This window comes from Hypanus sabinus, chromosome 12 (assembly GCF_030144855.1).
Source record: "Hypanus sabinus isolate sHypSab1 chromosome 12, sHypSab1.hap1, whole genome shotgun sequence".
Classification (NCBI taxonomy): Eukaryota; Metazoa; Chordata; class Chondrichthyes; order Myliobatiformes; family Dasyatidae; genus Hypanus; species Hypanus sabinus.
This window is the reverse complement of record NC_082717.1, coordinates 15,325,958-15,342,422: the sequence shown is the minus strand read 5'-3', so window position 1 is coordinate 15,342,422 and position 16,465 is coordinate 15,325,958. Positions and strand designations below refer to the sequence as shown.

Here is a 16,465-nt window from a genome sequence, read left to right as displayed (position 1 = left end):
ATCTGTAACCTCAAGGCATGATACCTACCTCGCTCGGTGACATTACTGTAAAGCATCTGCAAGAGCAGCATCAGACTCCACCTCAAAATGAGGTTCTAGGCTTGCAAGTTGAGCTATAAGACTTGCAAATGTGCTAAGCAGCATAGAAAAGACATCCCAGGCATCTCGCAACCAACAATCCAGATCAAAACTCAGCAGTTGCAGTTTTGAATGGTATTAGATAATTAAATCGCAGTATGGGCAATGGTGGAGGGGTGCGACCCCAGGATATTCCAATCCAGATTAGTTCATTCTTGATCCATTAAAAGTGTGATAGAGGCTGTCAACGACAATGCTGTTAAATGGTACTAATGACTTTCTCATCAGTCATGTGATAGACAAACACGAGAAACTCTACAGATGCTAGAAATCCAAGGTAACAAACAACAAAATACCGAAGGAGCTCAGCAAGCTAGGTAGCATTCAGGAATCAACACTCAACGATTCGGGCGGAGACCCTTCATCAGGACATGCATTTGAGTTTGCCAGACCTAATTGGTTCCCGATCTCTGAGTCTTGGTTCACACTGAATTCTCGAATGAAGTGAGAGTGACTGCCCTCGACGTGAAGTCATGCTGTAATTTGACTGAATTTTATCAAGGAGACCTGCTAAAACTTAAGACAGTAAGCTTTCTCAGAAAAGAAGCTTGTTATTGTTAGACATCACAGGGTATCGTAACAGGAGTTGCCCATAGCAGTGTCTTTTTCTACACGCATTTGTACCTACAATTGTGTCATCACAAAAAGCACTGTGATGCAGCTTCAAGCCAGTCTGGCAATAATTTTGGTCAGATTGTGTGACTGAACCCTAGAAAGACCTCAAACTGGTTGATCTACTGAAGATAAATAGTTAAAATATCCCAACCTGGATTAAGATTTTTTTCAGAAATGTGGACATTTATTGCTTTTATATATGTGTAATGAAAATTATTTAGATATTTGTTATGTGTTCTTTCCTTACCAGCTCATAGTATTTGCATATGCATCAGCAAACGAAGAAAACACCATATTAAAACACAAGAAAACACTTTTAGAACTAGCACATCCACAATGCAGATGTGCAGAACAAATGTCTACAGTAGTAGACGTGTGTCTCTATCGTAACATACTTGTCCCTATCATCTTGGCACTAACACTGGCTGGTCTCCTAGCCCAAGACAAAGCTCTCCCCTACACTAAGAAAATTCAAAGTCCTTTACACTCATACTTTTCTCTTCTTTGGTGGTACCAGCTGCACTCCCTTATCTCAATCCCACTCCCAAGTTAAAATATGAGAAAATCTGCAGATGCTGGAAAACCAAGCAACACACACAATGTTAGAGGAACTCACAGGCCACGCAGCATCTGTGGAAAAGAGTAAAGAGTTGATGATTCTGGCCAAAACCCTTCATCAGAACTCGGGGTTAGTCTCTGCCCCAATTGTTGACTGTTTCAACTGTTTACTCTTTTCCATAGATGCTGCCTGGTCTGCTGAGTTCCTCCAGCATTTTGTGTGTGTGTTGCCACTCCAAACTAGTATCATTTTGTCATTCATTTTAGCATATACCAAGGAGGAATGTTGTTTAACTCTTTCCTTACAATATGTAATAACATGATTGGATTACATAGTTTGAAAGTTTTTATATTGAAGATTACATTATATTTTAGTGTAATTGCTGTGATGATTTCAATGGAAGTGGGTACTATGGCTAATCAAAAATTGAAAATGGCAAGTTTCAGAAGTGTATGGGTTATAATAAACAATTCAACTTCCAAATAATAATTTAACCTGTCTGCTACATATTTTGCAGTACAGTACACAATTTTTATAGAAGCCTCTATGAAATAGATGTAACAAAGAAATTGTATCTTGTCTATATATCTCTTCATGGAGCCTGGAAAAGAATTTTCTAATTAAGCTTAAAATTATATCTGATTTGATTTAATTTTTTTTTCTAGAGCGGGTGAGAAGCTAGGTAACTGCCCCTATTTTGCGTTATGGTCTCTGGACACTGTAGTGGACATGACCTTCCCGTATTATCTGCTGGATGTCTCAGTACATGAAAGAAGTCTGAGCCGTGGAGTTCCTCCTTCTTATCCTCCACCTGAGCAGTTTTTTAATCCTAGTACCTACAATTTTGGTAAGTGCACTGCACAACAGCAGCTGATCTTAATGTTATAGCTTTCTTATGATAAAATGTGAGATGAAATGACCGTGACTGTCATTGTGAACTGTGAACACAATTTTTGGAACTCAGATAAAATACAGCCCTCTAACGAACTAATGGACACTCTTCATCCAGCCAAACCCCAGAGATCAGCTGAAAAAAAAATCTGCATATGTTAAAAGTTAGCACTGGAAATAGAAAATGTGGCAAATACTCAGCTGGTCGAAGAGGAACTGCAGATCAGTGATTGATGAGTTTTGGCAGAATTGTCTGACCTTGTCTGAAAAACAGTAGGAATGATATTATTGTCCTTTTACAGTCAATCAATGCATGAAAGCTTACTCATGAGGTTGGTACGTGTGCAATGACACGTTATTTCAGTGTTCATTGAATGTTACAAGACAGTCTACAGATGCTGTAAATCTAGAGCAACCCACAAAATGCTGGAGAAACTCAGCAGGTCAGGCAGCATCTATGGAAATTAATATTTGTACAATATTTCTTTAGACTGTTGCCAAGGATCCCTTCAGCTGCATTAAATCTTAAGTTTGAGGATTCTCCCTCTTATCCTATCTTCCACTTAAAGCTTGTGTTTAAAACCCACCACTTTGTTCAAATATTGGTTCACCTGTTTTAATATCTCCATGTCTATATCTTTTAGATTTACTCTGAAGCCTCTTAGGATATTTCATTGTGTAAATTCATTCTTATATTATAAAATGTGAATGTCAGAGAGTGTAGGAAGCTGCTCATGAATGCTTTTATGGACTTTGAGTATAAGAACCTTTGAGTGATTTTTGATTTTTGTCTTAGCTTTCTTAATTATTCTTCATGTATTTCTGACCATTCTGGTTTTGTTAATTATCCCCAACATTTATGTCTGGTTATATTGTTTTCATTGGTATTGTAGTTTTCTTTTAATTTTTCAATGGTTAAAATGTGTATCATTCTAACTGAAAATGTTTGATGTGTCAGAAAGTAAACCAGAATTAAATCTAGCCAAGCAAACCTAATTGAAAATAGTGTAAATAAGTCAAAGTTAACTTTCTTTCTATGATATTTCAATGATTGTTTTTCTTTTCATTTGTAGACGCAACTTGTTTGCTAAATACTGGACTTGTACATATAACAGGTTCTGGGTTTCAAAAAGAGGTGAGTTCAGTACAGTTTTTAATACATTGCTATTTCAATATTTGAGCTAATATTTGTGACCAATGAGATATTAGATTGATTGTAATTTGAACCTTTTATATCTGTTTTAGACTTTTTTGTTTGTCCATAGTTATTCTTTTAAGCCTGAGGCTATATTTTCAATATTTGGGGTTTGATTTGACTCATCAGTCCTTTGATATGCTATAGTAGTCTGTAGCACACTGTGCATCTGTAATTAATGTGGTTGCAGCATTGAAGGAAGCTATTTGATCCATCCATCAAATCCATGCCATTTCTCTGTAAGAATAGTCAAGATAATTGTAGTCTGCATCCTAAACTCATAGGGACAACAGATACTTTTTTTCCAGTTACTTATTCAGTTCCTTTTTGAGTGCTGCAATTGAACTTGCTTCCTAAACATGTGCTGCATTCTGCATACTATATGCACCATATATTATATACATTTTATCTTGTCACTTGTTTATTCTTTCCACCTGTTGCCATTCTGTCCCAAGTTCATGGCCACAGTATCAGTCAGGACTGTTTATATCAGTGAACTTTCCTGTAAGAACACAGGTCCCACCTCCTGAGAGGTATTCTATCCAACCAGTAAATAAACCACTTCTTCCAGTAATGGCTTTGAGTCTGAGGAAGATAAAGATCTCTCTCCAGTACTCTTTCTAGCCATCTGTATGTATTATCCCTCTCTTTCTAGCGACATTATATATATTATCTGTCTCTTGCTATGTGGTGGTGGCATCCGTCAGTCTTGAGAGACCATGGATCTACGCCTGGAGTTTCCAGGGCACAGGCCTGGGCAGAGTTGTATGGGAGACCGGCAGTTGCCCAAGCTGCAGGCCTTCCCCTCTCCACGCCAAAGATGTTGTCCAAGGGAAGGGCACTAGGACCCATGCAGCTTGGCACCGGTGACGTCGCAGAGCAATGTGTTGTTAAGTGCCTTGGTCAAGGACACAAACGTGCTATCTCAGCTGATTCTGAGCTGCCATAGCTGTCTCTTGCTATGCTGATTTATATACTACAGGCTGCACACTTGAGATTCTGCTTCATTAAAATCTGCCTGCAAATTGTTATCACCATTGGTTGCATGAAGAAGTGCCCATTGCAGTTCTCTAGACACTGATGTTCTTAGTATCTCCTTATAATTCAGTTAACCAGATCCTTCCTTGATTTCTTCCACTTACTCAAAGCCTTTGAAGTGACACAATGGTGCAGTTAATATAGCCGTTGCCTCAGTGATCTCAGTTACCTCCTGAACTCTGCTGTCTGTGTGGAGTTTGCATACTTTCTCTGACCATGTGCATTTCCCCCGATGCTCCAGTTCTCTCCCACAGTTTAAGCGTTAGGTTAATTAACTGCTCCAAATTGTGCCTAGTGTGTAGATTACTGTTAGAATAGATCACAGGGTAAAATGAGCAAGTGAAGAAAATTACTCTGGGGTGAGTGGCCTCCTATGCATTAAGGAGATATTTGTTAGATTGTTCATTGACATGTAGGTTTTTAAAATCCTGGACATTTGAAAATGTAATATGGTGGTAGTAATTGCCTCACTGCTGCCAGATAGATTTTGAAATTTGTTCTTAACTACAATAGTCTGTATTCAGCTTCTGTAAGAAATTAGAACAGAATTCTGTGATTCTATATTGCAATGCTCTAATGGGATAATATGTAACACTTATTAGAATTTTGTTGAAAGACTGCTGGCCATCAAACTTTTGATTACGTTTTCTAGACTTTGAATTATTTGAAGAAAGCCGGTCCTTTTCTTAGTGAAGCTATACCTGATGGTTATAGTCGTTGCCTGATGGCTGGGCTTTTATCTCCAAGACTTGCAGATGTACAGCCTTCATGCCTGTCACAAGTGGGTACAAAATGAGAGCTATTTAGATTATTAACATGTAACAAGTGGCATGCAAAAGTTTTGTGCACCCCTGGTCAAAATTTCTGTTACTGTGAATAGTTAAGTGAGTAGAAGATGAACTGATCTCCAAAAGTCATAAAGTTAAAAATGAAACATGCTTTTCAACATTTTAAGCAAGATTAGTGTATTATTTTTGTTTTGTACAATCTTAGAGTGAAAAAAAGGAAAGGAGCACCATGCAAAAGTTTGGGCACCCCAAGAGACTTGAGCTCTCAACTTTTACCAAGGTTTCAGACCTTAATTAGCTTGTTAGCACTATTGCTTGTTCACAGTTATCGTTAGGAAAAGCCAGGTGATGCAAATTTCAAAGCTTTAAACAGTCGGCCCTCCTTATCCACAGATTCCGCATGCGTGAATTCAACCAACCATGAATCGCAAAAACTCGGAAGTGCTCTTCCAGCACTTGTTCGAGCATGTACAGACTTTTTTTTTGTCATTATTCCCTAAACAATGCAGTATAACAACCATTTTACATAGCATTTACATTGTATTAGGTATTGTAAGTAATCTAGAGATGACTTAAAGTAAATGGGAGGGTGTGTGTGGGTTATCGTGGATCGGGATCAAAAAAATCGGAAGTTCTCTTACCAAGTAAGTTGGAACAGGTACATCCGGTATTATTTAGCGTCAGTTAGTCAAACATTTGTCTTAGTATATAGTATATATTTTACCTTTCTATGCATATAAAACACTTAAGAACGTATGTTTCAGCACCGGGCTCGGGAATGGAAGTTCTCGGGACTCGGGACAGATCGCTCCCTAGTGCGTTGTCCACCGTGCCAGGTTGATGTGGAGGATCAAAAACTCAAAACCCCAAAACCTAATAATTAAACCACTGCGTTGCTTAGTAATAATTGTAGCTTTCATTGGGGCAGAGCCTTTCTCACTTTATCCTTTAAAATTGTTCTGATCGTTGACCGACCTAGCCTAACGCTTTTCCAATGACCGATGGCGTTTCACCTCTTTCCGATTGCTTTATTATTTCCACTTTATTTTCAATCGTGATCGTGATTATTTTCATGAACAGAAACACTGCGCATTCAGAGCTCTGGCATTGGGTCCTAATGTCCACTGCACTGAGACAGGTTAAATAAGGTCTGGAGTTCCGCTGGGTCCTAAGGTCCCCAATTGAGACAGGTTGAATAAAGGACCTGAGCATCCGCGAATTTTGGTATCCGCAAGGGGTCCTAGAACCAATCCCCCGGGGATAAGGAGGGCAGACTGTAAATACTCTTGACTCCTCAAACCTTGTCCCAACAATCAGCAGCAATGGGCTCCTCTAAGCAACCGTCTAGCACTCTGAAAATTAAAATAAATAATGCTCACAAAGCAGGAGAAGGCTATAAGAAGATAGCAAATCATTTTCAGGTAGCCGTTTCCTCAGTTTGTAATGTAATTAAGAAATGACAGTTAACAGGAACGCTGGAGGTCAAGTTGAGGTCTGGAAGACCAAGAAAACTTTCCGAGAGAACTGCTCGTAGGATTGCAAGAAAGACAAATCAAACCCCATTTGACTGCAAAAGACCTTCAGGAAGATTTAGCAGACTCTGGAGTGGTGGTGCACTGTTCTACTGTGCAGCGACACCTGCACAAATATGACCTTCATGGAAGAGTCATCAGAAGAAAACCTTCCCTGCGTCCTCACCACAAAATACAGCATCAGAAGTTTGCAAAGAAACATCTAGACAAGCCTGATGCATTTTGGAAACAAGTCCTGTGGACTGATGAAGTTAAAATAGAACTTTTTGGCCGCAATGAGCAAAGGTATGTTTGGAGTAAAAAGGGTGCAGAATTGTTGCAGCCAGTGGCACAGCGAACATTTCACTGGTAGAGGGAAGAATGAATTCAATTAAATACCAGCAAATTCTGGAAGCAAACATCACACCATCTGGAAAAAAAAAGCTGAAGATGAAAAGAGGATAGCTTCTGCAACAGGATAATGATCCTAAACACACCTCAAAATCCACAATGGACTACCTCAAGAGGTGCAAGTTGAAGGTTTTGCCATGGCCCTCACCTAAGCATAATCGAAAATTTGTGGATAGACTTCAAAAGAGCAATGCATGCAAGACAGCCCAAGAATCTCACAAAACTAGAAGCCTTTTGCAGGGAAGAATGGGTGAAAATTCCCCAAACAAGAATTGAAAGACTCTTAGCTGGCTACAGAAAGCGTTTACAAACTATGATACTTACCAAAGGGGGTGTTACTAAGTACTGATCTTGCAAGGTGCCCAAACCTTTGCTTCATGCCCTTTTCCTTTTTTTGTTATTTTGAAACTGTAAAAGATGGAAATAAAAAAAGTAATCTTGCTTAAAATATTAATATTAAAGAAATGTGTCATCTTTAACTTTGTCTTTTGGAAATCAGGTAATCTTTTATTCGCTTAGCTATTCAGAGTAACAGAAATTTTGACCAGGTGTGCCTAAACTTTTGCATGCCACTGTAAGTGAATAGTAAAAGACAGGTAAACACTGTTTCTTATGTTGAGTTTTTGTGATCTAATTTGTAATATGAAATTATATAGACTTTGTTGAATGTTGTTTAATTGATTTCTGAGTTAAGTATTATAAGTCCTTGAAGTTACAATAACTATATTGACTTTCAAAGTGAATTATTGATCTGTACCTCTGCAACTTATCAGGTTGAGTTTCATTATTTTACTTACACTAATGAACTGATATGTTGAATGTCTTTGCTTCCGTTAAAAATAGACTTTCCTTGCTTCGTTCTCTATAGAACAAGAGCTTTCCTTCAGATAGCATCTTCAATGTCGTAAGATGTTACAAGAGATCTCTAACACAAAATGGAGATGTTAGGACAAATGAAAAGTGGTTACAGCATTTTAAGTGGGGAAGAGGGAAAAGGAAGTGGAGAAGTTAAGGATAGCTTGTATAACAGAAATAATTCATTGTGTGATGTTTTTGCCAAACAGCTTTGATCCTTACAAATGATGGTTGTACTCCATTAAATTTTTAGTTGTATTTATTCAGAATTTATTCTTTGACTTGTTTCCTCATTTCTAGAGAGTCATGTGATGCCAGTTTTGTTCAGATCCTATAAATAAATAACCAGAGTTATATGGAATTTGTTCTTAGTGAGAACTTGAACATTACAGCATAGTACAGGTCATTCAGCCCATGATACTGTACCATCCTTTAACTCACACTTAAGATCCTTCCCTCCTCCCCATAGCCCACCATTTTTCTATTATCCATATGCCTCTCTTAAGAGTTTCTGAAAGAAATGCCCCTAATGTATCTGCCTGTAACACCACTTATGGCAGGGTATTTCACATACTTGCTGCTCTGTGTTTTTTTTTAAAAACAACTTATCTGATATCCTTCCCCTATATTTTCTTCCAATCACATTAAAATAATACCCCTAGCATTAGCCATTTCTGCCCTGGGGGAAAAAGTCTCTGGCTATCCACTCAGTCTGTGCCTCTCACTATCTTGTACATCTCTAACAAGTCACCTCTCCTCTTCCTTTGCTCCAAAGGGAAAAAGCCCAACATTACTCAAGCCCTACATTACTTATCCTCATAAGAAATACTCTCTAGACCAGGCAGCATCCTACTGAACTTCCTCTGCATTATTTCTAACTCTTCTAAAAAAGTTATGTCAAAGTTAAGCTAAACTTTAAGAATGAAAGAGATAAAGCTGCATCACTGTCTGGTATGGAGGGGGTGAGGTGGGGGCTACTGCACAGTACCAGAAGAAGCTGCAGAAGGTTATGAATTTAGTCGATTCCATCTTGGGTACTAGCCTACAAAGTACCCAGGATATCTTCAAGGAGTGGTGTCTCAGAAAGGCAGCGTCCATTTTTAAGGACCTCCAGCACCCAGGGCATGCCCTTTTCTCACTGTTACCATCAGGTAGTAGATACAGAAGCCTGAAGGCACACACTCAGCAATTCAGGAACAGCTTCTTCCCCTCTGCCATCCAAGTCCTAAATGGACATTAAATCCTTGGGACACTACCTCACTTTTTTAATATATTTTTTTGCATGATTTTTAATTATTCAATATACATATACTGTAATTGATTTACTTATCTATTTATTATTATTAGCATTTTTTCTTTCTTATATATTATGCATTACATTGAACTGCTGCTACTGTGTTAACAAATTTCATGACTCATGCCAGTGATAATAAACCTGATTCTGATTCTATTGAGCAGCAAGGTAGTTGGATACATCATTCTTGACCTTTAATGATGAGAATGAATCTGCCATTTGAGTCATTTGTCAGATGACTAAAGCTTGAACATTTAGTCAGCAAAGATGAAGACTGTTTTTGAACTAAATTGGTTTGTACCATGAATATTTGGAGAGCAGGTTTTACTTTTTTCAGATAGGTTTTGAAGAATTAGGTAAAGAGAAAATGATTAATAAAAATCACTTTGCTTTTTAATTAGCTTCATGGTTTGTTGCATGGTCTGTAAAGTTTAAATGATTAGTAAATTTCTTCAATAGGACAATAGTTTTTTTGATGTTCAAATACTGCAGGTTCATAAATGCCTTTTAAAGGGGAGTCCTTTAGCTCTTTGGGAATGATACGTATGTAGAACTACTTCATTTCTGCTTGAACATCTGTTTTACTGTACCTTATTAGTGTATATGTAGAGTTTACATGTTCTCCTTGTTGATATTTGGACTTTTTCCTGAATACTGTTGTTTACTCACACATCTCAAAGATATACTTTTTCCACTTTGAATTGAAGCTCACTGTCAATTTGCTTTTCATGTGTGGTACGCATAGGGTCACAAATAAATGTGTGTGTGTGTATATGTATGTGTTAATACATGTATATGTATACATAGACACACATGAGTGTGTGCAATCACAACGTGAAAACTTGTCCTTCTGAACACAGACTCCATACCATCGAGTACCTATTTGCACTAAACCTACACTATTCACCTTTGCTATTCCCACATTCTCATCAATTCTACCAGTTATCTACACAGCAGGGGGAATTTAAAGATTCATTTATTATCAAAGTATATAACTCTGAGATTCTTCTTCTCCAAATAGCATTGAAAGCAAGAAAAAAAATGGCAACACGATGGTCAACCCCTGCCCCCAAAAACCCCTCCTCCGCATGAAACACAGCAAGAGCATGACTCTCAGACCTCCTTCCCCACATAAAACGCAAGAACATCAACCCCATAATCCCCCTTCCCCTATACACAATGCCACAAGAACAATTAACTTAGTAACCTCTATGTGTTTAGATTACTGATGAGAGATGGATTCACTTTACAAAGTCAAAGAATACAACAGCATGGAAACAGACTCTGGTTCATCTAGTTTAGGAGTTCCCAACCTGGAGTCCATAGACCCCTTGCTTAATGGTAACAGTACATGGCATAAAAAATATGTGGACGCCTGATGTAGTGCATGCCTATTTCATCTTCTGCCAAGCGCCATCCACCTGCACCCAGACCATAGCTCTCCCAACTCTCTCATCCACGTACTCATCCAATTATCTATTATATTGCAATTAAACCAGCATCTACCATTTTCATTGACGGCTTATTCCACAGTCACATCAACCTCTTAAGTGTAGATGATCCTCTTAAATATTTCACCTTCCACCCTAAGCCTATGACCTCCAGTTCTATTCTCACCCAGTCTGGTGGGGAGGGAGAGGTTGGGTGCATTCACTATATCCATACTTCTCATAATTTTGTATACCTCTATAAGATCTCTCCTCTTTCTCCTCTGCACCAGGGAATAAAATCATAACCTATTCAACCTTTTCCGAGTAACTGAGGCCCTCAAGTCCTCATAAATTTTCTTTTTCAAGATTATTGATATCGTTCCTGTAGGTAGGTGATCACAACTGTACACAATACACTATAAATTTGGCCTCACCAATGTCTTATACGACTTCAACATAACATCCCAACACCTCTACTTCATGCCATGGGTGATGAAGCCAATGTGCCAAAACACAAACAAGAGAAAATCAGACACTGGAAATCCAAGAGTGGAAAAAGCTCTCTTTTATGACTCCATTTACCTGTGTAACAACTTACAAGGAATTATGGATCTGTATTCCCAGGTCCCTTTGTTCAACAGCACGTCTCAGAGCATTACCACTCATTGTGTAACTTGTATCCTGGTGTGTCCTTCCAAAGTGCAGCTCCTCACATTTGTCTGCATAAAATTCCATCTGCCATTTTTCAGCCGATTTTCCCAGCTTGTCAGAATTATACTCGAAGCTTTGGCCTCTTTGCTGTCCACTGCACCCCTAATCTTTGTGTCATCATAAGTTTGCTGTCCATTTTACCACATTATCAACTAAATCATTAATATGTATGCCAAACATCAACAGACTGAGCACCGATTCTTCTGGCACTCCACTTTTCACAGTCAGAGAGGCAACTCCTCTTTGGTTTCTTTTGCTAAGGTGATGTTAGGTCCAGTTGGCTGCTGCATCCTGAATGCCATGTGACTTATGTGTCATTGTACACCAGTCATTGAAGGTGGGCATGCAGGTACAGCAGGCGGTGAAAAAGGCAAATGGTATGTTGGCATTCATAGCAAAAGGATTTGAGTACAGGAGCAGGGAGGTTCTACTGCAGTTGTACAAGGCCTTGGTGAGACCGCACCTAGAATATTGTATGCAGTTTTGGTCCCCTAATCTGAGGAAAGACATTCTTGTCATAGAGGGAGTATAGAGAAGGTTCACCAGGTTGATTCCTGGGATGGCAGGACTTTCATATGAAGAAAGACTGGATCGACTAGGCTTATACTCACTGGAATTTAGAAGGTTGAGGGGGGATCTTATTGAAACATATAAAATTCTAAAGGGATTGGACAGGCTAGATGCAGGAAGATTGTTTCAGATGTTGGGGAAGTCCAGAACGAGGGGTCACAGTTTAAGGATAAAGGGGAAGCCTTTTAGGACCGAGATGAGGAAAAACTTCTTTACACAGAGAGTGGCGAATCTGTGGAATTCTCTGCCACAGGAAACAGTTGAGTCCGGTTCATTGGCTATATTTAAGAGGAAGTTAGATATGGCCCTTGTGGCTAAAGGGATCAAGGGGTATGGAGAGAAAGCAGGTGCAGGGTTCTGAGTTGGATGATCAGCCATGATCATACTGAAAGGCGGTGCAGGCTCGAAGGGCCGAATGGCCTACTCCTGCACCTGTTTTCTATGTTTCTATGTTTACGCTTCTGGGCCAGCCTCCCATGCAGGACTTTGTCAAAGACCTTGCTGAAGTTCATATAGACAACATCCACCATCTTTACTTGACCATTGTCCTTGTTTTACAATTGAATCAGGATGCCTGGATTGCAAATCCAGGTGTAATAATCTATTTTTTCCTCTTTTAGGAGGAAAAGCTTGAAGCCATTTTGTCAGCAGCTGTGGAATCTAGTTCTTTGGGTTTAATAACTGGGTGCATCAAACAATGGACGAAAGAAGGTAAGCCACTTGCAAATATTTGGTTTAAGTATTTAATGTTCACTTATAATTTAGGGCACCACAGTAGTGTAGCAGTTAGCACAGCACTATTATTCCTTGGGGTTTCAGAGTTCAATTCCAGCATCCTTTGTAAGCAAGTTTGTAGATTCCTTCCCATGTGTCCATGGGTTTTTTCTGGATGCTCCACTTTCCTCCCACAGTCCAAAGATGTACCAGTTAGTAGGTTAATTGGTCATTGTAGATTATCCTGTGATTAGGCTGGGGTTAAATCAGTGGATCACTGGCCAACACTGGTGTAAGGACCAGAAGGACCTATTCTGCACTGTATCATTATTTTTTTTAAATGAGTACTATGGTAAAATGTACAATTCAGAAATATTGCTTTGTCAATTGCTCTTTTAATTTGCAGCTTCATATTCTGGCCACCTTAATCTTCTCAGGTGTGTTGGTTGAGTCTTCCTTCAAAATTGAAGGGCCTGGGACTGATCGAGCTAAAGGGGATAAATGGCGTGCTGTTTCTGTAGCTTAAAGCTGTACTGAAATATGCAAGGCAGTGGGTGTAAATCTGTTGGAGTAACTCAGTGTGTTGAGCAGCACTGCGAGGAAAGGAATTGTTGACATTTTGGTCAAAACCCTTCATTGGGAACTGCAAGTGGAGAGATGAAATGGGTAGTACAAAGAAGGGAAATGCAGAGAAGTGAGTTTGAGGGGGGCTGTAAACTGACAGGGTAGGCTGGGATGAACAACTTGTTTGAGGATCTCAGTGGGTTGAAGAAGCAAACTCGTGGAGGAATTGGGTAAGTGGGAGATGGAGTGCATTGTAATTATTCAGCCAAATGTTTTCAGTTTCATACTCGATACTTTACTGAAGCTTAGCTTAGTTTAGTCCAGGCATGGGTCTAATAGTAAAGTGTAATTGTATCAAGGTGTATCCAGACACGAGAAAATTAGTAGATGCTGGAAATCCACACAACACACTAAATGCTGGAAATATCGGCCTGAAACGTCGACTGTGCTCTTTTCCATTGATGCTGCCTGGCCTACTGAATTCCTCCAGTATTTTGTGTGTGTTGCAAGGTGTATCCAGATTTTATTTTGTCTGACTTGAATTACCTGTAGTCATTCAAGTATCAACATTTTGTGTTACTCTGATGATCTACTGAGGAAATTACCTTGCATAAGAATATTCTTGCCAGCAAGAATTATTAAGTAGTTGTCTACCACTTCCTCCTCCTCTTCTCCAAACACTACCCAACCTAAAATATTGTTCAGCATTGTATAATTGTGTAAGTTGACAATAATATAAAAGCTAAAAAGTGTTAAGAAATAAATCTTTCTTTGCACCCAATCTTCATATCATTCATTCATCATCATTAATCTTTATTGTATGCTGCTATACCTACAAAATGTCAGTCAAGTGTATTGTCATATGCACAGGTACATATGTGCACAAATGTAATGGAAAACTTCCTTGCAGCAGCATCATGAGCACATAGCATCAGGAAGCAGCATTCATAAGAAAAACAAAAATTATACACAATTTTTAAGGTTCAAAGTTAATTTTATTGTCAAAGTAGGCATGTGCAATACAACTATTTGCCTTCCCTGGATAGCCATGAAAAAAGTAAAAGAAACAAAACGTGCAGACCCTAGAATTCCCGCAGAAAAAGAACAATAACAATCCCCGATACACCACCCCCTGCGGGAAAAAAAAAGCACGTTAACAATCCCCGACCTTCTCTCTTGCAGGAAAAAAACACAGCAGTAATACAATCCCTGACCCCGCCCCCCACTCTCTGAAAAAGGACAGTGACAATAGCACACAGAAAAAGACAGCAACCAACCCCAACACTTGCAAAAAAGAATAGTGACAGTAACTTCAAAAAAAAACACACACACCCTTCCCCCCCCCCCCCCCCCACCCAAATGGGTACAAGCAAATTGCCAAAAAACTGAAGACCAGTGGAGACCAATATACGGTCCAATCACTTGAAACTCAGACAAGTTCTTCCATGACTCAGAACTCGCGCCTGCTCCAAACGGTGGCCTCCATTAGGAGTGATCACTGACTGGGTCCGAACACCATCATCTTGGTGGCCTCCGTCAGGAGCGCTCGCTGACTGGATCCAAATGCCTCCACCTCAATGTTTCAATCTTCTTCGCCGTTTTGAGATAGAGTTCTTCATGACCCGAGTCAGCTTGTATTCTTGGTCCTTTTCGGGTTCTCATCACTGATCTCCATGAGGCAGCTCTCCAGGCGTGGCATAGTTCTGGATCATTTGATGGAGATCCAAACTACATCACAGGTACCAACTGTTTCTGTGACACAAACAATAGAAAACAAACAAGCAGAAGGCATAGAAAAAGTGAAATAATTTAAAAGGTTTTCTGTCTGTAAGATGTCACCCAAGGAATCATTGTTTGCTGGTGCCATCTTGACAGGAAAAAATTAATTTGAACAAAAAATCATTTTGGTGGTAGGTTATCATAGTGTTGTTACAAAATAATAGGATTTTTTTAACCAGTGGGCAACTGACGCACTATAGTTTAAAGAGCATGTTATACATAAAATTAAATCTATCAAACTCACTCATCTTGCCTTGTCCTTGATTCATGAAGGAATAAAAGAAAGAGCACCTAAATATATCAAGCATATTTTCATTTATTCTAATTTCTTATCCATCATTTTGAGCAAAGAACAGACAACGGCAGAGAAAAATAATACTATGAGCAATATTTTGCTTTAGTTAAGTGTGATTCTGATGTGTATTGTAATCTTTTCACTTCAAGAACAACCCCGGTCAGCTGCCAGTTTGCGTTTTGTGCTCGAGTGGACCTGGAAAAAAATAACTCGTACAAAAGAGGAACTGGACAACATCTGTAAGTACCCAATTAATGAATATTATTTGTTTCTGTGGTATATTTAGCCTTTCAAATTTGAAACAACAAATTACCTTCTATGGCACAAATTCAACCATTCAAATTTTATATTTCCAGGCTACTTGCTTTTCAAATGAAGATGTATTCACATCTATCAAAACATTTTTTAGCCTGATGTGGGTTTTTTTTTGTCTTTGTGTTGCACTTTAATCTCCTATCCCATCAACGATTTATACAATATATGGAAAGCGTAGTTTAGTATTGTTTTCCTTAGCATGTGGATCTATAAACAGTTACTTATTTGATATTGTGTGCTATCCCCAATTTTTATTACTTTTTGGATTAAAAAATAACAGAGTAAATAATAAATCCATGAAGCCTAAAGCACAGATTTGTGCTGGGAAGCTAAAGCAAAGGGACTGAGATATTTATTCTCTTTGTTATAAGAGCTTTATTATTACAGTTTAAATTTCTAGATACACAAGTGTGTTCTTTGATTTGTGCTTGTTGAATAAAACAATGTTGGAAAGACAACATGACAAGTTTTTGTGTATCTTTATATTTTGAGAGTTTTTTAGCACTTTGGATTTAAACCAGATTTTAGCAGTGAGAAATCTAGATTTGTATAATTTTTAAATATCTTAGTGGAAATTATCACCATATGCTCACAGGATGCAACATATGCACATGCACTTTAATCACTTTGAGTTTCTTGGTAAAATGGTAGCATTGTTCCCTGAGCGACACACACTCCTGATGAAGGGTCTCAGCCCAAAACGGTGACTGTAATCTTCTCTGTAGATGCTGCCTGGCCTGCTGAGTTCCTCCAGCATTTTGTATGTGTTGCTTGGATTTCCAGCATCTGCAG

The 16,465-nt window shown here is 38.8% G+C and overlaps 1 protein-coding gene across 2 annotated transcripts in view; it reads left to right on the top strand.

The window, feature by feature from the left end:
• Positions 1–16,465, top strand: part of ahctf1 (AT hook containing transcription factor 1) — a 111,330-nt gene that overhangs the window by 43,953 nt on the left and 50,912 nt on the right. For both annotated transcript variants that reach the window (XM_059985585.1, XM_059985586.1), the window contains 5 exons: positions 1,978–2,159; positions 3,277–3,338; positions 5,089–5,217; positions 12,627–12,717; positions 15,508–15,597. In XM_059985585.1, coding sequence (XP_059841568.1) covers positions 1,978–2,159; positions 3,277–3,338; positions 5,089–5,217; positions 12,627–12,717; positions 15,508–15,597 — 554 coding nt within the window. The remainder of the gene's footprint in view (positions 1–1,977; positions 2,160–3,276; positions 3,339–5,088; positions 5,218–12,626; positions 12,718–15,507; positions 15,598–16,465) is intronic.